This window comes from Embiotoca jacksoni, unplaced genomic scaffold (assembly GCF_022577435.1).
Source record: "Embiotoca jacksoni isolate LCO1_2020_lvr unplaced genomic scaffold, fEmbJac1.0.p SCAF_5, whole genome shotgun sequence".
Taxonomy (NCBI): domain Eukaryota; kingdom Metazoa; phylum Chordata; class Actinopteri; family Embiotocidae; genus Embiotoca; species Embiotoca jacksoni.
Window position 1 is genome coordinate 4,832,957 of NW_027185403.1, and position 22,695 is coordinate 4,855,651.

At 36.4% G+C, this 22,695-nt stretch overlaps 1 protein-coding gene across 6 annotated transcripts in view; it reads left to right on the forward strand.

The window, feature by feature from the left end:
• Positions 1 to 22,695, forward strand: part of diaph2 (diaphanous-related formin 2) — a 370,474-nt gene that overhangs the window by 222,741 nt on the left and 125,038 nt on the right. For all 6 annotated transcript variants that reach the window (XM_069170528.1, XM_069170529.1, XM_069170533.1 and 3 more), the window contains 2 exons: positions 1,961 to 2,200; positions 8,194 to 8,323. In XM_069170528.1, the coding sequence (XP_069026629.1) occupies positions 1,961 to 2,200; positions 8,194 to 8,323 (370 nt within the window). The remainder of the gene's footprint in view (positions 1 to 1,960; positions 2,201 to 8,193; positions 8,324 to 22,695) is intronic.

A 22,695-nucleotide genomic window follows, 5' to 3' on the forward strand; every position in this document is an offset into this window, starting at 1 on the left:
CTATGAATCCTGTCTGTAATAAAGTTCTTTGAAAAGTCAGCCTCTGTAGTCAACCAGCTTGGTGATGTATCCCAATACTCTAATCAATTTACCATGAACATCCATAGTTCTGTCTTGTGCAGGGGTGAGAACAATAATACTGTGGGTAAGATATTGTATACTTCAATTTTAACCCTCGACAAATAATCATCATTTTTGGTCATCACAAAAATAAAGTTTAAAACGGAGGATGTAACCTTTTAAAAGCCCAATTTGGAATATTTCCACTATACATATTACATTAGTAATGTTTTTACTTGATAATAAAGAGAAATACGTTTCTTATCAACTGCTTGTGCTACACACTTGCTCAGCCTTGCAATTTACCTGCCACCTTTTCACACTTGACTGGATGTTGACTGAAAAGGCAAGGTTGAATTGTACTGTAAATCTATTGTAGAAGAGGGGAAGTACATCATCAGGCTGCTCTGACCTTTCCACTTAGTTACAGCTGTAATTACTTTTTAATTAACTGCTCTTACCATCCATTTACCAAGTGAATACCGAGCACTTTAGGCAACTGTAAAAGGAAGTGTTATCTTTAAAGTTAACTTTTCAGCAAGATCACAGAGATACATTATACAGTTTTACAAAATACATGTTCGGTGAGACCCAAGGGTCGCAGACGTGCTCCATCACGCTAGTTATTCTCTTTACCCATTGAAGGCTTTTTACCTGTCTTTTAGAAGATGTAATGAAGCAGGAGGTGGCAGTTTCCCTCGTGATCTCACCAATGTTGTGATCATATACTTCCCCACTGATGAAGTAGCTCCTCATTGCAGAGATGTTTTGTTCCCCTGGGAAATAAGCCATGTTCAAGCTTTTCTCTGCCAGAGCTGTCAACAACGTGCTCACATTCAGTGTGATCTCTACTTATTCTATACAAATCAATTCAAGTGAGAGGGAGGGGAGGAGTGTGTGGCTACGCGAGTGCGTGCAGACAGCCATGTAAACAAGGACTTCAGGTGGGAAGGATTGTGTGTATGTGTGTGTATCTTATTTGTTTTATTTCCCTCCCATATTCATACAGCTTTCTATGTTTTTGCTATTTTGCATCAGCGATTTCACCCTGAAGCCCACAAGTATTGATTGGGGCTATTATATTACTATGACAGATCTGTTTAATAGGAGATTCCTTTATCCGTATAAAAGTCAGGCGGGACGTGGGAAATGGGCAAATTCCATTTGCTAAAGAGGGTAGTTGATTTTCAGTTTATTAGCCGCAGCAATAATCACACTGGAGATTCAACATGATGGTGAAGGCAGGGTGGTATGACTTTATCGGATTCCTTTTCTGTCTTTGCTTCCTCACCTCATTAGAAGTTATTGTAAATCACAAAATTATTTTCAAATATCCCCAAGATTGTGAGTAGCAGAATTCATGGTGGAGAACTAGAGAGTTACATTTACCAAACCTGTTATATCTTAATGCAGAGCCTCTCTAGTCTTAGATAAATATGCATTATTTTTGTTAACTAGTATACTGACCTGTAAGTACAGTTTGCCAGTGAAGGGCATAAGTTCGAGGAGTGTCGTAAGAAAACTGAGTATAAGAGTTAATTATTGATTATTGAAAATATACCAACCCACTTTTTCCTGCTCTGCACATAATATGGATATTTACTATGAACATTTTTACCTTGATTGTGGGTGACAAGGTTGGGTTGTTGTCACTATGGCAATATTAGGGAGAGTTGATGCAAGTAAGTGTGCTAAGAATGTGCAAGTGAGCTTCACAAAATGATTAAATATAAATAATTGTTAACCAATACTGGAGAAAAACAGAATGTGGGACTTTCATTAAGCTGAATGTGATTTCACACACATAATATGTAAATTATTATTATTAGGCCCAGGCACGTTGTTTTTATACAACAAAAATAATTTACATTCTTTCTTTTTACTTCATTTCTACCCTCAGATGAGTTCTGTAAAACTCCTACGGCCACGTCTCAGCGGCATTCTGTTTAAACTGACGTTTGAGGAGCAGGTGAATAACATCCGGCCGGACATCATGAATGTGACATTCGCCTGTGAAGAGGTGAAAAAGAGTGAAGGCTTTTTCAAACTCCTGGAGCTGGTATTGCTGGTTGGCAATTACATGAATGCTGGCTCAAGGAACGCCCAGACATTTGGTTTCAACATCAGCTTTCTCTGCAAGGTAACGCACCGCTATGACAGCTGAAATCACAGATGAAAACCACGTGGTGAAAGTGTCCAAAATGTGAACTGACATTAACATGAAAGTGATACATATCATGCATATCATTCTGAATCCATTTTCACATTTGTTTTAATCTAATATTTGATAAAGCAACAATCAAATACAAATATTTCAAGTCACAAAATATCACAAACATGACTAGATGTGGAAGCGCCAGCAATTGCAGCATCTGTGTTCACTGCCAGGTGAAGTCACAGCATGCAAAGGTGTGAAAAAGATGACTGGCAGCCATATGCACACAGCACAACTAAGCTGTCCCCCCCACAGCAGATCAAGCTACAGTTAGTCAAGGTAAAAGGAAAGCAGGGTCTCAAGCTTTGATTTTAAAATTAGACCATAGAATAAGTTATAGCAGTAAAGTCCTTATTGTTTATTGATTTACATAAATTAATGTAATGAGAAATGTTTTTTCTGCTCATGTATATTAATAGTGTAGGTTTTAAAACAAATGTAAAGGCCAAAAAAGGCCTTTACATCGACTGAATCTTTAAACGTACATACTTCACTGTGCAGTGATAAACAGACATAGCAACCAGAGGATTGTCAATATGATTTTCTTCATTATTGCATATGTAAATTGTCTCCACATATTTGGACACATTGTATTAATCTTTCATTTCATTTCAATTCAATTTCAATTATTTATAGTTTCTCAAACTTCATATTCAGTGGTTATTTCTTATGCAAGGAAACTTAACATTTTGAAAGTTTTATAAAACATGTCAATATTCAAGTTGTAGAAATCACATTTTTGACAATTCTTTGCAGTAGGATTTTCTTGTAAGCTCCCACTGCTGCCTGTGATTGGCAGTCAAGCCGTGGTGATAAACACCCAAAATAGGTTTTTGTTTGTTTATTTTTGCATAATCTGCTGTTTATAAGCGGAGCTATTGCTGTACAGAAAAAAATGACACAAGAAAAGATCAAAACCTAGTACATGGGTGAAACGTATAAAATGCTAGCTTTTAATTTGAAATGAGGGCTTTTAATTTGAAATGGATACAGAAAGTCATAGCATTCAGCTGGCCAATGGAGCCTTCATCAGTCAGTCATGTGGCAGTGACATACATTCACACGAATAGAGCTGTCCATGCTGTTGTCAGTCGAGCCTAGAAAATATGATCTTTCCTGAATGGTCATGTCAAATGAAACAATCATAGCATAACGACATAACAGTGTCATATGAAAACACTCAACATAGGATGTTTTCATGTGTGACTTCTAAAAACAACAACCTTCCATACATATTTGAAGCCAGCAATCTTGCAGGTACCTTTTAGATGAAGGCCTTTACTGTGGTGAATGTAGTGTACTTTTGGTATTCCTGCAAGCTGACTGACTCATTGTGAAGTGTCAGTGTAGAGCCTGGTAATGCCTCAGGGGGCTGATTGGACCATTATTGATGGACAACGAAAAAAGTCTACTTTCTCACTTTAGTCAATCAAGTAAATGGCCCCCTGGGTGGCAGGTCTAGGGTACCTAATGGGCTCATCAGGGAGGAGGTTGATGACGGGAATGAGCATCAAAGGGAAGGGCACAGGCTGTCCCAGTCCCACCTTCGCCTTCCAAACTTGAGCCCTGCACTACAACCCCGTGTCCTGTCAAGGACACAAATCTCTCGGGAACCAGTCTGGTCACATATTCAGCAAGCTGAACTTGCAGTGTGGCAGGATAAGATGTACCATATGCACGTAACATATGAAATGAAGGAATCATTTTTAAATATATTTTTCGAAGAACATCTACATTGTTTACATGCTTAAAACATAAAAAAAAACAAGCATGTTTCTTTTTAAGAATACAAAAGAGACTGTTTCTGTAATTAAATATTTTTGGTCAATGTATAAATTAATTTGCTCTTTGGTTCAAAAACAGAAATATAACTTGTCATTGGTTTTATCTCTGACTTACTGAGGGATGAACACACTTACTGGCTCTGCTTAATAATTAAAGGCTGCATGGCAATGATTCTTGTTCAGTTTAAGTTTAACAGAACAGGCTGTCAATGAGGTACTTGAATTGGTAAAGGTAAGTCATCTACACAACAGTAGTGTGACCTTGTGTCCTGCTAAGAAAATATAGCATTTTCCATAGCTGAAATTACCATCACAGTTACTCGTGCTATTATACATAGTATGTTCAAAGCACATCTGTTTGTCTCTTGTATTCACATAACTTATTGTCAGCAGTGGTCTTGTGATTTTACATAACTATACTGCATGTACATTCCTTCTACCTTTCCTATGAGTCAGTGCAATTTTATGAGCAACTATACAATGTGTTTGTCCTTTGCTGCTGCTCCATCTGAACAAGTTAAATGGAGCAATCAAAGGCCAACAATACTTCTGTTAGTGTGTGATTTCTTATACTCCCACCGCCACTTCAGCTATTAGTCGATTTATCTATTTATATATTTATATATATATATATATATATATATATATATATATATATATATATATATATATATATATATATATATATATGTATATGGGAACTTGTTTGCTCGTAATATATCTTGCCAATCTTAAATCTCATATATAAGAATGTATTGTACTAACTTGGGAGGGATTTGGAATAATACTACCTCAAAGCAATTTATGCTATGAAAGATTGAATGATATCACTGTTCAGAATTTGCGTTCAGTGACAGAGTAATGAAGCATTGCTTTTTTAATATACTTCAGATTTGTTTGAAGTAGTAACATTTATATGCAGTCTATCCAGTTGCCCCAATATAATAAAATGGGATAAGACATATGACAAGTAGCTACTTTAAGGAATGGCAAGATGCATTTCATGAGTGGTTTTAAAGGAAAGATCTGAGGCAAACGTTAAGGTAGCCTAAGCTCTTCAAGGAGAGCATTCCTAAGTTTAGGAGCTTTGGCAGTTTTTCACTTTTACCACAAATATTAAAATTGCCAGTTCGTGGGATGGATTGAGAATAAAATGGCCCTGAACTTTCACATAGACAAACTCAATTCAACGTGTGCCCAGATACTTCACAGCCATGGGCCAAGTCCTCACAATACCTCAAAGCTGCATTGACTGAATTCCTGATGTAAAATAGTGTTGAACTAACACAGGTACATTGGGATTTATGTGTATTCCTGCTGCCCTGACAGAGACCCTCAACATGATGTTACCACTACCAACAACACCTCATGCTCTCTGTAAAGGTCCCATAGTGTATACATTCCCATTTATTTATTTTTATTACAAATACATTTTTGGTGCAATACAACAAAAACAAATTAAAGTATCAAAATGTTCAGTCTATGAAGAAATGCCCACGGCCTACATTATGTTTGTGACATCACAGACTCACCCTCCTTAAAAATGGCATGTTATATGTCCACCCTCATCATGGCCCACTGTTCAACCTTTTAATGTAGAAGAAAACACAGAGCTAACAAGCCAAAAGACAGGAGAAAACCTGTTGGCCTGGGCATGGGTCAATCAGAAAAAAAGTTAACCAATTAGAAGAGAGAGTCATTGCCATCAATGCACCTTAAAGACACAGATGAAAAAAACAAAACAAAAACAGTCTGTTGTTGGTAGAGTTCCAGACAGGAGATCTAAAACTATATTGTGGTGTTTTTTGGTATTTACAACCACAAACATATTGTCTTATGGATATTAAGAAAGCCAATAAAATACCAGAAAAGTGTAAAAATGGCCCTTTAAAATACAGTAAATCTGTTACTGCCATGTGCACTAGTATTTTCAAACTTTAATTATCTAAAGTATTGACCATCTCAAGTGATTCAATCAACATAAATGCAATGCATTAAAATGCTTTGTTTGTCACATATTGCTACTTCTGTCTGTAAAATGTAACTGATACAGTCCCAGACTTTGTTTAAAATTGACATGATAAATAAAGCCCTTATTTTATTGTGCAAATTACTTCATTAAAATTGTAAACGTAGAGATTTGGGGAGAGCAGTTAACATTTTCTGTTTATGAATTAGTGACATTGCACTGGCATTGCATGCTCTGAGGACTCAGCACAGTGTTATTATCGCAATAATATTCACCTCACAGTACTAACATGTTTCCAGTTTCATCAGGTAATTGTAATAGCTACTGTCTTACCTGAAACCACATGGTCTCTCTGTTTCCATCCACTGCACTTAATGAAACCCCAGTGTGCCCATCCTCCTGCCCTCTGAATTATTAGCACTTTTTGCCAGCAAGGCTATGACCAATATGCTATGATACGAAGATGCAGTATGCTGTTACTGTACAACTGTGTTACATGATTTAAAATTATTGTTCCAGTAAATGTGCTGTTTGTTAACATTTTCTAATTAAATGATTTATTACATTTTACTAAAATTAGTTAGCAGATGGAATTACTGCTAAGATATGCACTTTTTTTGTACGGTAATGACAGTTTGGGGTTGTGGTGGCCGTGTCCTTTTCATTTAAACTGTGCCATCTTAATAGGGCTCCGCTTGACTCACATGTTAAACCGGTCCAAATCATAATGCTGCAGTCGCCGATTCAGTTGTTTCGTTTATTCTCACATTAATCAAAAAAAAAGTTTACAAAACATTCTCGTTGTAACGTGAGGTCAGAGACTACCGATGCCCCTTCCTCACGTTTCCTCCGTGTTTGGTGAAGAACAACAAAAAACTCAGTCCCTTTTCTCCCCTATCACAGCTGATAATCAGCTGACAATCATCTGGTCAATCACAGCTAATACATACTAATTACTCAGCATATTCATTTCATCTTATTTCATAAGTCAAAAGAAATATTTACATTACCTCAGTAAATAAGCAAATTCTAATATAATTTGTTATCAACACAAAATATGGCTCTAACAGGGGTATAACAATAAACAAATTCAAATTTAAAATCCATGAAATTAAATTGTGGTTACCCAACGTGGGAAAACATCCTCCTCTAATGAAAGTATGTGTGTTTTTGAGTTGGTGTGTGACGGCATGCCTCTGACTGCTTGAAACAGTTTCAGTTCAATATCGCCTGAGCGTGTGTGTGAGAGGAAGTACACACGTGTTTGCATGCCTACATGTGTGGGCATGTCCAACTGCAGGCTGTTGACAGCGTGGATATTATCAGTATGAGTACAAAGAGGTGGGTTGTGCTAATTAGCTTTCCCAGCATGCCGTTCGAACAGCATGGAAATCACGGTGGGGAATGAATATGGAACAAGTTTTCTATGCACTGATGTGAAGAATCCCAGCTTCAGTGTATGAACACAGATACACACACAGACACACTTACTTGGCAAAGGCAGTACAGTACTTTTATTCAAACTTTTCTGCCCCAGTGCTTTTTTTCTATGGGGTGTATTATTTCCTTTTGTGTAGCCATCAGTAATTGGTTGTGGACTTTTTGTTAGACCTTGTTTTTTTCATCTTTTACTTACATACTGTAAACGGTGTCACATGGAGTTTCCCAAGAATTTGGGTGGTATTTTCAGCTTGTTAGGAATTAGTTTCCACAGTTGAACGTATAACATGAACCCCCAGAGAAGTGCCATTGCTCTTACACCATGCTCTTTGTTCTAATTATAACTTAAACATATTATAAAGTAGGTTGAGGTTCAAAACCGGTAGTTACTTTTTTTCCTATGTAAAGGAAATGTTTCCTGCTCTGAAAAGGTACAATTACATCACAGCAGTTGTTGCTTTTTAGGAAATAAATTATTGTTCATTTGGAAATACTGTACTGTAGTAGGTATTGTATTTATACTGCAAGTGGCTTCACTTAGTTTTACAGTATACTCATTGACAAAGTGGTTGCATTTTTCTAAATTTTTTGATAATTTAACTAATATGACTTTTTTTCTGAACAACAGTTAATAAACCACTGTAAAAAAAAAAAAAAAGTAGTATCGTAAATGTGTGAAAAACTCTGGGTTTATAAATATGTCTATATTTTGTTTGTCATTTCAGCTCCGAGACACTAAATCCATCAGTCAGAACACAACACTTCTTCATTTCCTGGCTGAGAAGTGTGAAGAGAATCACCCAGAGATTTTGAGGTTTCCAGATGAACTGGAGCATGTGGACAGTGCCAGCAAAGGTATGTCTCTCAACCTTTACCTCTCAGGACGGTCCAGTTGCATGCAATGTGGTCATCCTAATACTGTAACATATTCGCTGTGCTGCTATCAGAGGACATCTCTAAGTGTAGTTCAATTTCTAAGCCTATATTGTGTTCATTTATTTATTATAGCTTATTTTTAACACTTCACTTACTCCTTTCCTTTGACAACAGCTAACACTCTTTGTGACAGGAATAGAGTTGTTTGTCTGACCACATTGTCATTCAGGCTGTCAATAAACTAATTCCATTTTAATTCTTTTCTCGAGCATTTGGTGGAATCCCTGCAGGCTTATTTACTTTGTTAGTCTTGTAATTGGTTATTTAATCTAATTCAACTAATTATGCACTTGACTGAGACTGCCAGCCATTGTGTAAGTGGACTGAATAGTCTTCATATGCTGTATATATTAAGTTGTGTATATGCACACATTCAGAATCGTATCAACTTTGTCATTTCATGGAAATTAATTATTCAAGGTGAATTACTGAGATTACTGAGACAAGTAAATCAATTCCTATTGCAAAAAATATCAGGAACTCTGTCAGAAGTAGGGAAGCAAACATTTTATGCTGCACCATATACTTTACATGCTGTTGTTTCATTGATCATCACATATAATTGCACTGGATTTTCAATGGGATACTGTACTCTTCCTTTTTACATTTTCAGACACCAAAAGTTGTGAAATGACTACATGTTATTTGAGTTTAATTAGATGATTCAGAATATTATGCATTTTTTTTACTCACTCATGTTTTATTTCATACATTTTACAGCATCTTTAATTAAGGAAAGCCAAAAATCTACACTGATGATCATCTAAAAATTAGATGTGCTTTGAAACAGATCACAAAGGAACATAGTCGTGGCTCATTAATTGCTTAAATATTCACCACGAGCTCCAGATCCTTTACAAGCTCATGGTTGGTCTTTCAGGCAAACTGACAAAAGAAAATAAATCAAAGCTACTGTTCCACCTTAATACACTGAATACACTGTACACTCTTAACATAAAGTCAAAAACTACTTATGCATGATAGTTTAATATAGCTTAATAACTTTATATATACATATATATATATATATATATATATATATATATATATATATATATATATATATAATTATTTATTTTTTTTATTATTATTTTTTTCCCCCAATCGATTGAGGTTTCTGTTTGCAGTAAATACAAACTTTTAAAATTATTTATTTGTATGAGCAGGCATAGTTTGAAACATTCATATTTTTTTTTTAAACCCACAGACTGTTACAAGAGCTCCCTATTAAACATATGTTATGATTAATGTTTACCCATTGACTACATCATGAAAATGTTTACATCAAACTCAAAGTACAACAAACCAATCATATGTAATATGGTACATACAGCAGAACAGTTGACTATAAAACCTTCTTTCTCTCATTGGTAAAAGGATAACAAAAAAAAAAAAACACACCATATGGTCACACTCTTCTTGGGTAGTAAATCTTATGTGACCAAATCTGGTCACCCAAGCATATGATTTCTGATTGTAGATTGTCAGGGGTTTGTGGGGGAGCGGCTGACTTAAAGGGATCCTGAAAGTAATGTGGGACATTCAAATGTAATTAAATGGCAATCTGCAATGACTCAACGTGGTACAATTAATACACCTTATTGATAAGTGCAATCAGGCCAGGATAATGTCCCGAGGAAATCATAATTTCCCCTGCTTTGATTGGCTACTTCAGAGTTCTACAGTGCACAATTTCTCCCAGAAATTGCTTTGCCACCTTGCTATTCTAGATCTTTACAGTTTTATTTGACCACTTTTCACCATTAAAAATGGTGCACATCTGTTTCCTGCAGTCCTACAATGATTTAAAGTTCTTCAGCAGGCCTATGCATATTTAAATAAAGGCAATTGGTAGTTATTGTTAATTGTATCATTGACAATTAAATTTGTTGTGTCCGACTAGCATTTAGTGATAATAGCTACAGGTAGCAACAAAAGCCTGTTTTGCATGCTTTTAGAGTTAATGGATATATATATATATATATTACTATCTCCCTATGCATCTATCAATATGACCTATATTTATGTATTCTATTCATTCACTAAAATGGCCCAAATGATGTTTTGATATTATGTTGACCATGATGTATTTCATATCTGTAGCATAAATTAGGTTCACTGCAAAGAGAACATACGTAATTTCAATTATATTATATTAATTCTGATGGTTCTTTTGAAAGCCTTGGTTATGCAAAATAAATGAGTGCATTTTATTATGTAAAAAATCAGTATCCTCAAAGACTAGTCTGTGAGCAGAGGAGAGTAAGTGTCCTGGTGGAGTCTACAGGGTAACAATAACTAAGACAAGTCCAGCACATGTAGATGTTCCCTTAGGAGGCTCCCCAGTCCTCCTAGGATTCAGCTATTATCAAAGCCTACCTGTATCAAGGTCAGTTTTAATCAAAATTCACATGATTATGTAAGAAGGCAGGGGCAGCAATCTGTAAATGTTCCAGATAGCACCAGGAGAAGGGGAAGGACCCGTTTAGACAATGCACGGTGGGCATAAAATACTTGTATATAATTTAAACATACTCGCTTGTGGCTGAATATGTAATTGTTTTATCTCGGAATTAGCTGTTCTCTGTTCAGCAAATTTATTTTCCAGATATAAAAGAAAGCAGAAAAATGGTTGGCCTGTCGTGCCCTTGGTTTTCCTTCCTAAAGCATTGAGTAAAAAAAAAAAAAAAAGATTGTTGAATCCCTGCTACCTGAAGTACAAAAACAAGATATTGACTGTATTTTTCATTGCACGTAGAGATCTGCCAGAGACACTACACTCATTTCGCATTAAAAAAAAAAAATATTTTTTATATGGGTATAGATTTGTGGCGAGACATATTAGTCTATTACAATCTTTAACCTTGATGCAAGTATCAAGTTTAGTCTTGACATCCACACTACCAGTTTTCATCATTACTAAGGTAACAATTGGAAACACCAATGTGACAATGTATATTTAAAAAAAAAAAAAAAAATAATAATAAAAATTGAAAAAAAACAAAACAATCCTGTCATGTACAATGTAGTGCTGAATGAATGGTGTTATTGGTAAGTAATTATAAAATGCCAACTTATGAAGTCTGAAACAAAATATCTTCAGGTATCTATATTTGAAATTTTTCTAGGTGGATAGGCAATACTTAGTCCCTTGCCCTCAAAGATGCTATGATGTATTTATGTGCAGGATTAACTGAAAAAGGATGATAGCCATTTGTAAGACATCAGGGTTGTTTTCTGATCCAAAAGATCCTTCTGCAGATTCCACTTGTGGTCATCCCTTAAGAGTAACGTTTTGCCTTTATTGTTTGCTTAGTATTCAAGCTACTACCTTATTTCACTGTGAGCTCCTACTTTGGATGAGCTGGGGATTGGTAGCCTCTCCTGTCACCATGTCATCTTGGATCTCCAGTGATAAATCACTTTGGGAGGTAAAGGATTGGAACGAGGTGTTGGTAGCTCAGAGGGCCTCTTTGAAAATGCTCTTTTTTTGCATCCTCTTCACTCCCAAAATTACTACTCACAACCAGTAGCTCTCTGTCACCACTTCAGTTGGAGTTTTCAAAAGTTTTAGGAAAAAGCAATTGACTTAGATGGTTATTTTATACCTTCTTCATTAGCTTGTAAATAGTAGACGAAGGTTATCCAAATCGTGAAATATTCCAGTGAGTAATATGTATGTTGTTAAAGAAAGTGACCAATTTTTTTTTTTTTTTTTTTTTTTTTTAACGTGGGAACATTAACTGTTGCATGATTAAACATTTTTAGCAAACATTTTCTAATGAGCCTCAACATGAAATATAGGTTAAAGAAAAGTCATAAACTGAAGGTGAAGGACAGCTAAACTAAATAAGATGGGGTTGCTAAAGAAGTGACAGTTTTGTTCGAAAAATTTTACACCATGATTGAGCATAACAATTCAGAAGGTGGTCATCTTGCAACAGCAAGGTCTCTTACTGGCAAGTGCTTTTATATGGGCTGTCCAAGCTCCTCTACAAAAGCACAATGAAACAGGAAGGCTAAGGACATGAAACACAATAGTCAGCCTTGGAAACTGAGGGCCACTGACAAAGGACACATCAAGATGACTTCCCTTTGAAACTGGAGGATGTCCAGCAGCTCAGAGCAGGCAGAAACCGGTGGAACCTGGGTATGCCCGCCTGTAGTCCAGAGAAATTGGGTCAGAACTATTCTTTTTGGACAAGGCCATTTCCCCATTGCCATTTCACCTCGGGTGCAGGGAACCAGAATGGTGCTCTGGACTGAAGAGTCAAAATTTGAAATAGTAGGATAACCAAAGGGCTGGCAAGCACATGAAGGGTAGACTCTCTGCAGGCAACAGTGAAGCATGGGGAGGGTTCTATGCAAGTTTGCAGCTGCATTTCTGCGAATATTTTGGGAATTTGGTCACAATTAGTGGTCTCCTAAATTCTAAGGAGTACAGGCAGATTTTTATCCATTACACATTGCCATCAGAGAGGCATCTGGTTGGTCCCAAAATCAATCTGCAGCGTGACAGCAACCTGATACATACAGGTTCTAAATAATGATCTTCAGTACACAAGTAGTTCTATAACAGATGGTATGACCCCAACAGAGCCCAGATCTCAACATCGAGTCAATCTGGGATTACATAAAGATTTATGGAACAACCAACCTGCCAAGTAGAAAAATGTGTGCAAGGGAACCTACAGTATGAGCATTTATGCTATTTCCAAGGCGTTAGCGGGTGTCTCCAAATATTGGTTTGATATAGGCTTTTTTCCATTTACTGCACTTTGTATAAAAGCAACTAATCAAGAAATAAACTACAACATGAATGCACTATTTTTGAAATACCCCTCATTTAACTGCATGTTTTGCCTAAAAGTTTGTACATTATTCTTTTACATTCACTGATTATGTTAGTAACATCGCAAATCATGAATTGCATTAAATTCAAATACAGAGAATTAACTGAAGTACTTTCTCAATACTGGTTAATGTGAGCAATTAAATACAGTAGGTCATACAATCCTGAAACATTGTATTATTTAGTATTTTACTCCATAATATTTACCCTTAATTTGGCTCAGGTTAAACATTGCAGGTGGTACAGCAACAAACTGGTGTGAGATATTCCAGATGACGTTAACTACTCATTTCTTCAAACTATAATTTCTAATTACTGTGTCTGATTGATGCAGTAAACTGAAAGTCCCATATTTTTCTGCTTGGGTCAGCATTTGTTTTAATAATACATTTCATGTCCAGGGTGATTTCACATGATCAAGTCTGTTGCATTTGATTCAATGCATAGTCTTCATTTAATTTAGGGTAAATATGATTTTGATATTAGAGGCCTGTGTTTAAAATTCTAATATTCGATTTCTCAAAAGTTTCTCCAGTACACACGTTTGTTTTGTTTGCACAAACAAATACTTGTTTTCATATTCTGCTCACATTCAGTGCTAACCTGATGGAGGTGCTATGTTTGCACAAAGTTTGGTAGTAGTCCCTGCGGACATCAGCAATCATACACCATCATAAAATCTGTTTAATGAGATGCTTTGATTAGATGAGTAATTAATGCAAAATGTGCTGGTATTACAACAGTGAATGGAATAGTCTGTGCTACGGTGTTGTTGTTATATTTCTACTGTCTTTGTCAAAGAAGTTAGCTAAGTTAAAGACTTATCCCAAATGAATTGGCCATCTGCTGCACAAATCAATTGATACTAGCCCCAGTCAGCTGCATGTGGTGTAGAAACTGCAAGTTGTGGTGGGTACATTTTTTTCCAACTGTGTGAAATCTCAGCAGGCGCGCTCACATTTCAGCTGTTGAATGCATTCAGAGGAAACACTGAACGTTCTTTAACTTAGAGTAGCATTTTCTGCACACCTTCCTTATTCATCTTCTGTAGCATGATGTACTAGTGAATTAGTGTATAGTCGATACTGAACATATGCAGTATGTACTCTATAGCCTACATATTGTATGTGCATTAATTCATACATTTACGATAAGACATTATGCCTGTAATCATTTGAAGTGTAGTCATACAGTCTACTATTTTCATACCCCTGACCTCATCTTAATAGTAGTGGCAAACCCTTGAGAGAAGTGTCATTGGCCAATTTGCTTTGTTAAATTCCCCCCAGAGACGAATATGTGGGGCCCTGACAATGAGAACTAAGTCTATGTGGTGATTCCACTCAATCAGTGGTGCTCTGACAATCTGTCTTGACAATCCGGGAAAAGAGGAAATATGACACAAATGTTCTCATAAATCTATTTAGTATAAGGCATAGCCAAGGGCAAAGTACTTTGGAGCCTGAGAGAGGGAAAATGGAGAATGAGCGGAGAAAAAAAAGGATGAACTCTGAGGATATTAATACCGCTGTGAATATATCTATTATCCACATTCATTTCAAGGCAGTGCAGCATAATGAAGCAGTGCCCATTTCCCATTTAAACTCCAAGCAGTACTTGGCTCTGTATCACGTAGACAAAATGCCTTTCTGGATGGGGTGGGACACAAAAAGGACCATTTGTCTTTCGGTTTCACAGGAGTTGCATGAAATCATGGGGTTGAGAAGATATTCCCTCATGCCTGTCCAGGGTGGGGAGGGTGTCTCACTGTAGTGAGCTACAGAAGGAGGAATGTAAAGAATGAATACAATTCCAGCCAAACACCTTAGCACTGCTGCCATAGACACACTTTTTTTTTTTTTTTTTTTCCCAAAGAGATGCACTTGTCTTTAAAAATAACTTGCAATTTACTCATATCATCCTCACGGTGTTATATTTCACACTTCTCCCCCAACCATTGATCACAACAAATAAAAGCTTTTATAAATTATTTTTTTGGTTAAGCTGAAAAGCACACATACACGGTATGTGCTTTCATTGCTATTGTTAAGTTGGTTTGTAATCAGTAAAATGTATCACATCAAAATTGTAGTTTCTCTGGCAACAACGACTGATATAGACCTAAAGTACATTGTGAAAAGTAAGGGAGAAAAAAATGAGTTGACAATATTAGTGGAAAAGGGCAGCTATAAATTGCGTTAATCCTACTTTGGTGTGTTAATTAAATTGAAATCAAATGAAATGTCTGTCATTTGATTTCATAGTTTCTCCCGTTGTAGCCTCATTCGTTTTTAAAAACAAACACAAATCCTTTTTAGAGCTCTATAAAGTATGTTGAAAAATGTGTCTGCACTTCCTGCTAATTTCTATCAATTCTTATCAGCTGTTTTTGTTTGTGTTTTTTCCCCCTGTGGTGCAACGTGGCATCTTAAATATAACTGACCTATGCTTATTTATAACTATTTTGGAAATAGGGAATTAGTGATAGTGAAGAAACTGCAGTAAAATGTTTACTTATCATACCAAAAATCTAGGCATGAACAGCTTTTTTTTAATTATTTGCAAAAAAATGTTTGAAATGATGAAGTGGCCCATAAAATGTATAATTTAGTAGACTCCTGTGTACACAAGTAAAGGAATGGCCTATTTACCTGGTTTTGTGGCTTCATCCATTGCCAGGTCTTTCTCCCTCGTGGATAAGGGCACCGCTGATGAGGCACTCCAATTATATGTGGCACTACTCTGAGGAAGTAGGCTGCAATATCACCTGTGTCCACTGACCTCCACCTGCAATTCCTTGGGTTTTTCATTGCACAGTAACAAGCTTATTGCCATCAAGTTTGATATGTTTCCACTTCTTTTTCATTTCTGTCATGGTTTGGTTCTCTGAATTAGCACTGCTCACTCCAGCACTTAACATATTTTTATCAAAGTGGGAATGCCTATGAAACTATGACCGCCAACAATACCTACTCAGCCATCTCAACCTCTGCAAAAAAAGAAAAATAATAATAACAGCAATGCTGATAATCTGTTTCACACACAGTTAAATTGTCCTTCTTAGATTTGTAGTCAAACTTTTGCATTCTTACTTAAAAGTAATTGAATGACTTAGGTCCATAGTAATTCCATTTGCCTTTTCATCATGGTAGTTAATGCGGTGGGGCATGAGGCACATGGATGGGCAGCATTTCAACTTTATTATGATTGATAAAGTGGGAAATTTCAAGTAGTTGAATGTAAAGGAATGTTCATTTTATCTTTTGTTGCACATGTCATGTATGTGACATCTACCATAGATCCCAGGCACTGTTCATTCCGTAGCTTTGGTGGACTATTCATAAGATCACACCACTGGGACGCTTCAAGCAGCAGAGAAGCTGGTCATGATGATGAGAATTCACAAAAAGACAAAAACCTAATCCCAGAGGGTACGTAACTTCAGACCCCGATGGAGATTCACCAACCAGCGGTGCGTTGACCTAGACTGAACAGCTAAAACAACACTGGAGTGGCTTTGTCTCTATGTACTTACCAGTTTCAGCCAAAGCCTGGATTTAAACCCCCTTGAAAATCTGTGGAGAGACATTGAAAATTGCGGCTCACTGATGCTGTCCATCCAATCTGACTGAGATTAGAGGGTCTGCAGGGAAGAAGTAGAGGAAAAAGCCCTAATCTAGACTGGCAGAACTTGTAGAAACAGTGTGCCCAAGACGACTTGAAGCTACAGTCATGCATTTTTTAAATCTTCCACAACACCAAAAACAACAAAAATATATCCCTGTTTTAGAAGAAACACAAATTTGCTAAATCAGTCAGATGGTTGCACTAATGTACATTATTTTTTTGAGCAAACATACTACAATTTTAATCTCATGATTTAAACTGTTTTTCTCCCAAGTTTAAAGCTTGAGTTGAAATATTTAAAATATTTATCCACGTTAAATCAGTAGGAGTAAGTGAAATAAGATTCACGCAGACGATGCACTCAAAACTAAAATATTTATTCAGATCAGGTTGAATGGAGGGAATATAGTTTATTTACAATACAAAACACTTAAACATTCCCATATCAGTAATTGGATAGGATTTTGGTAGAATCCACTGACTTCCACATAAATGTACTCTTCTGTTGAGTCCAGTTTGGTGTTTATGCAATTTCTGGCTATCACACTGTTGGTTAAATCATAAAAAGTTTGAAGTGATGTAAATAATAGTGGGTTTGTTTACATTTGAGTGCCTTTTATACTAAATCTATACCTTACCATCAATCATTTTGTTAGTTTCAGTGCCTAAGCACGTAACAACTCTCCTCTGTGTTTAGGATTTCATCATTTATACATCATAGGAATTTGGAATGCTTGTAATATTGAAGCTACAGTCTTCAATAATACACAAATTATGAGTCTTGGGGGTCCTGAGACCCAGATTTTCAGTTGATTTGACTGGACATTTTGTGCACTGTTGCATGTACAGATTCACATATAGCAACCAAAGTCAGGAATGATTTCATTATTTGCAAGCTTTAACTATGGTTCTCACACCAAACTCATTCTGTGAAAGGCAAAAAAAAAAAAAAAAGGAATAGCTGACACACTTACAGATTTGAAATTGCTATAGTCGGCTGGATCACAAGTACTCAATTCAAATATTTGTGTTAAGCATGTGTTATACTCACGTCAGTATAACATCAAGTACACTTGACTAGTAGTCATCTTAACATTGTCACCGTGGCCAGAAATGGAAACAATTTCCTCACTGGTTTCTTAAGGTATACTCATCCCTGGATCCTGAAAGTAATAGAGCAGGATCAGCGGGGCCAGCAGTGTAAATGGACAGTCTGTCATGAAGAATATTAGGAACAGGAAACAGACCTGTCTAGCTCTACCAGTGCAGTATGAGTGATGAGCTCTAGAGAGTTTTCTTTTTCTTTTTGGCTTTTTTTTTCTGTACTCACTTCATGGTGGATGAGTAGTTCATTGTGAGACCAAAACAACTATTCTCTTTCGTTTTTTCTCTCTTTTCTCTTTTTGTTCTGTTTGACTATCTCCCTTTCCCTCCACCTCTGATTTCTTACATCGCCACTTTGGCCAGACAGTATGAATGTAGACAGAGATAGACACATGCAGGGAGGCCAGCAGCCCTGGTTAGCATCAGGCTGCAGTCCGTGACAGCAGATTTCAATGAGAGTTGACAATGGGACCAGGAATGAGAATAATGCTTTTTGCCAGCCTAGAAATTCAGCCTGTCACAGTGGACCATTTCCCATGATGGGAGTGTTCCATGAGCTGAGGTGAACAAGAAAGCTCCATTTCAAATGTAACTCTGGTTTTCTATACCAATTTATAAATAGAACCAATCCACTCATCCAGATTAAAGTAATAGGGGTATTTCCAGAATTTATTTTTCTATTATCTAACATAATACAACAATTATAATTACATAATTTGTTCTCAAGAAATGTTAATAGTTGCTGTTGGACTTTTTTTTGTAATTCATTTAGTTTGACATTTTATTTATTAATTTCATGTCATTTGACAAGGAATGAATGTACAACTTGGTGAGAAAAGGGAATACTTGTTCCCAAAGTAACCCTTCAATTAATTTATCTATTGTCTTATTGCGTGGAACTGCCAACATGTAGGAGTCAAACATATATTTACAGTGCTACCGGGTTCCTTGGTTCTCTAGTTTTTAGCTTTGCATATTATAACTTTGCTTAATATTTGCTCAGGGCGTTTATTGATAAAATCATATCTTGCTGTGTGGGGCAGACCTGATGCCTTTGCTCTTTCATTACAATAGTTGAGCAACAGAACTGAGAAGTCATTGACAGGACAGTTTACAAAACATTAGGGAACTTTAAAGTTGTTTTCAGGGGAGACTTGTGATAGCGTGTCTGTCAGGCTATTCTTATAGGTAAGATAATGATGATGATTGTTGTATAAATGAGCAGGAAATTGAGTTTTCTCTGAGGTGATCCCTGCACCCTCTAGATAAGGCCATGTTGAGACATTACAATAACAAGTGCAGGGATTTGTGATATTGACTGACTGAAAGAGCATAATCTACAGTACACTATGCCTACCCTATTCAGGATTTATGCGGTGTGCTTGAGTGATGGTTCAGTGGTGAGATCTTTATTTAGAAGGCTAAGCTCGCCAAATAGGTATTATACTACTGTTAAATAGTAATTTGAGCATTAACCTGTAAGTGCTCTTCCAAGGTCCCGAGTCCACTTGTATTATTTCTTTTCAAATCTTGTAGAGATGGGATATGACATTTTATTTGGGGATCCAAGGATGAATCGTTTGGTTTTGTCTGATTTAATTAAACTTCATGAAATGGGCAAAACACTGAAACAAATAAAGAAACTATTAAACTGACCAATCCTGTCTTCATTAAAAATATATATATATATATAAAAAAAAAAAATCATCTTACTCATCATCCAAATGTCATCTGATAAAAAAAAAAAAAAAAAAGTTTTTTTTTTTCGTTTTATTCAACTATTATCTTTACATAACTTAATTATAAGAATGTTTTTATATAGTAGAAAGTGCCACAAAACTAGAAAATGTAAAACAAGACAGCTCAGTGTTAATATAATTAAATAAAGGCAATAACTGTAATATTAATGAAATAAAATAAGGCAAAGGGAACAGGAAGCACGAAGAAGGTCACCCCAGTTTGACTGATGTTATGAATGTCAGAACACATTCAGGTAGTGAGTGGTAAAAATCTAGACTGAAGCCCAAATATTCACTGCGTAAGAGAAGTTAAATATTCAAATCACTTCTACATTTGTGTTATCCTTTTCTCTGCCTTGGAAGTGAAGACTTAATTCTCTTGTCTCACCATCATGTAGGTAGAAATGTGATTTGATAAAGGTTTTTTTCAATATTTTTTTCAATATTAGGCCCTGTGTGTCTGTGTATTAGTGGTTCTGTACATTTAGGTGTCACCTCTCACAGATTTATAGTCTTAGGAACAGGGACCTCCTGTACAACTAATACCTAACAAAAAAAAAAAACAGTCTTTTATGCCATTATTAAATAAAAGGAAAAATTGATTTCAAATCATACTCTTAAGCAGGTTTGAATTATCAGTTGGTGACATTTTTTCTAAATCAGCAGAAAGGAGCCAAGAGCTATTGTTATTTGTGCCAGTCCTCGTTCTGTTTTTCCTTGTTGTTCCATGCACACAAATCACACCATGTCATGGAGAAAAATACACATCATAACAGACATGCTATTTACACAGAAAGGCGACAGATCATTTACCGTCTAGGTGGTCATTGCGGTAAAGTGCCTCTGTTTTTCCTCCCCATTCTTTCCCACATTCTCTGCCTCTGTTGACCTCTGTTTGAGAAAACGTGTCTGTGGATGAAACGCTATCATAAGAATCGGGCCAGCTTTCGACCAATCCTTCGCGTCACTGAGGGTGGGAATTGATTTTGGATATTAAATTGGGTAATTTTTTATCATGGGCTGTCGTCAATATATAATTTCAAAGCATGGCTTGAAGCGAGCATGGCAGTGCTGCTCATTGGACTTTTACTGGGCCCAGGGGAATACGCTCCCCTGTGCCCCTTTCAGTTAATGCATGCCACTATGTGCGAAGATTCCACCATCACTCATGATTTATACCTCCGAGAGCGAGCAGAGACAGAGCACTACATAGACATTCTCTGCCTGTATTGCAACATTTATATGGCACTCTTAGGTTTTTTTCAGGGTCTGTCAAGACTATGCTTATCTTTATCTGTCATCTTCCAGATGGTTGTTCTCAGAATGCCCAAGTTGTTTCTTTTTTTTGTCATTTCAGTAAATTATGCATTGAATTACAAAGTAAGATCAGCTATATTGTTTTAAACTCGTGCATAATTATTGAACCTACAGTAGTGCCATTATTTTTCTCAAGTATTCTCAGGGATGGGGTTCTGAAAGGTTATTGGGAATGAGGCAGAAGGGTTTCTGAAGCCAAAGCTTTTTGGTCCATCACCTGTTTGTCTTATCTTGGTGTGTTTTGGAGTGTAGGATGAAAAAGTACCTTTGTTTATCAAACACTAGCCAAACCCACCTTCACATCAGAAAGTGCTTCCTTTGTGTAGTACAAACCACATTGTGTTTGTTTGCCTTTATGATGCAAATCATACTGATCTCCTCTAATTTTATCCTCAGGCTTTATGAAATGAGTTTAATTTAGCACCCAGCCTTTTATTTCCAAAATATATCTAACAGGTCCTGACTATGACCTTTCTCTTACATGTAGATGATTTGCATTTTCCACCTTCTTTTTTTTTTTACAGCTTTGTGATATGAAGTCACACTGTGTGATCCATATTCAAATATTATTTAAATCAGTTGCACCACATTTGCATGTGAAATTGAGGATTTGAAGCCAGGTCGCCTGCATACTGATCAGAGGAACAACTTTCATTGGAGGGGGGGGTATATTGCAAATAAATGGGACAGGGTATTAATAATTGTCATGAAAGGGGTGTTCTATATTGCACACTGCCATAACAGAGTGTTTTCCTCCCATGTAATGAATCTGATTTCATTCTCAACCCCTCTGCTTTCAGCTCAGGAAATGATTATACTTTCTTCAAATTGAGAGACCGAGGCATTGTGTCACTTTTTTTTAGGACAAAATTAACCACAAGATGGCGGCTTGTTCACACACACTTGCAATAAAAACGATTTTTCAAATGTTTAGTCATGCGTAAAAAAGACAAAGAATGATGTTTCCCCAATAGTTATGTAACCTAACCATTGTGCTCTGCATGCCACATGATGGTAAATGGCAGTACTATTTTGATTTGGGAATTTACTTAGAGAGGGAAATCAAGTTAATAAAATCACAACTTTTTGAAAGCCAATCAATATTTAGTGTGAGCAACCAGGCCTTCAAGAGCACCTGCTCTAGTAGCAACACTTGTGCACAGTTTTTCAAGGCACTTGGTAGGTACAGTATGTTTTTTCAAGCATTTTTAAGAACTTGCCACAGATCCTCTGTGAATTTAAGCTGTCTCACTTGTTCTGTCTCTTCATGTTATCAGACTGACTCCGTGTCATGGATGGAAGTTGAGATCAGGGCTCTCTGTGGGGGAAATACCATCTTCTGCAGAACTTCTTGTTCTTCTTCTCACTTAAGATGAAGTTTTGAGATTGTTTTCTAGTGCAGAATGAATTAGGGATCAATCAGATGCCTCTTTCATAGTATTGCGTGATGGGTAAAAGTCAAAATACTTGAAGTGGTTAAAACCTTTGTACTTTATATTAGTAGCCTATTTTTTATAATTGACACCACATAATGATTGTTAGTTTTGGAGGGTTATTGCTTTTAATAATACTGTGGTAAAAACAGCATCACATTGTATATTCAATGCCTAAATGATCAGCTCATCGCAGAGTACACTCTGTCGCCATAAATA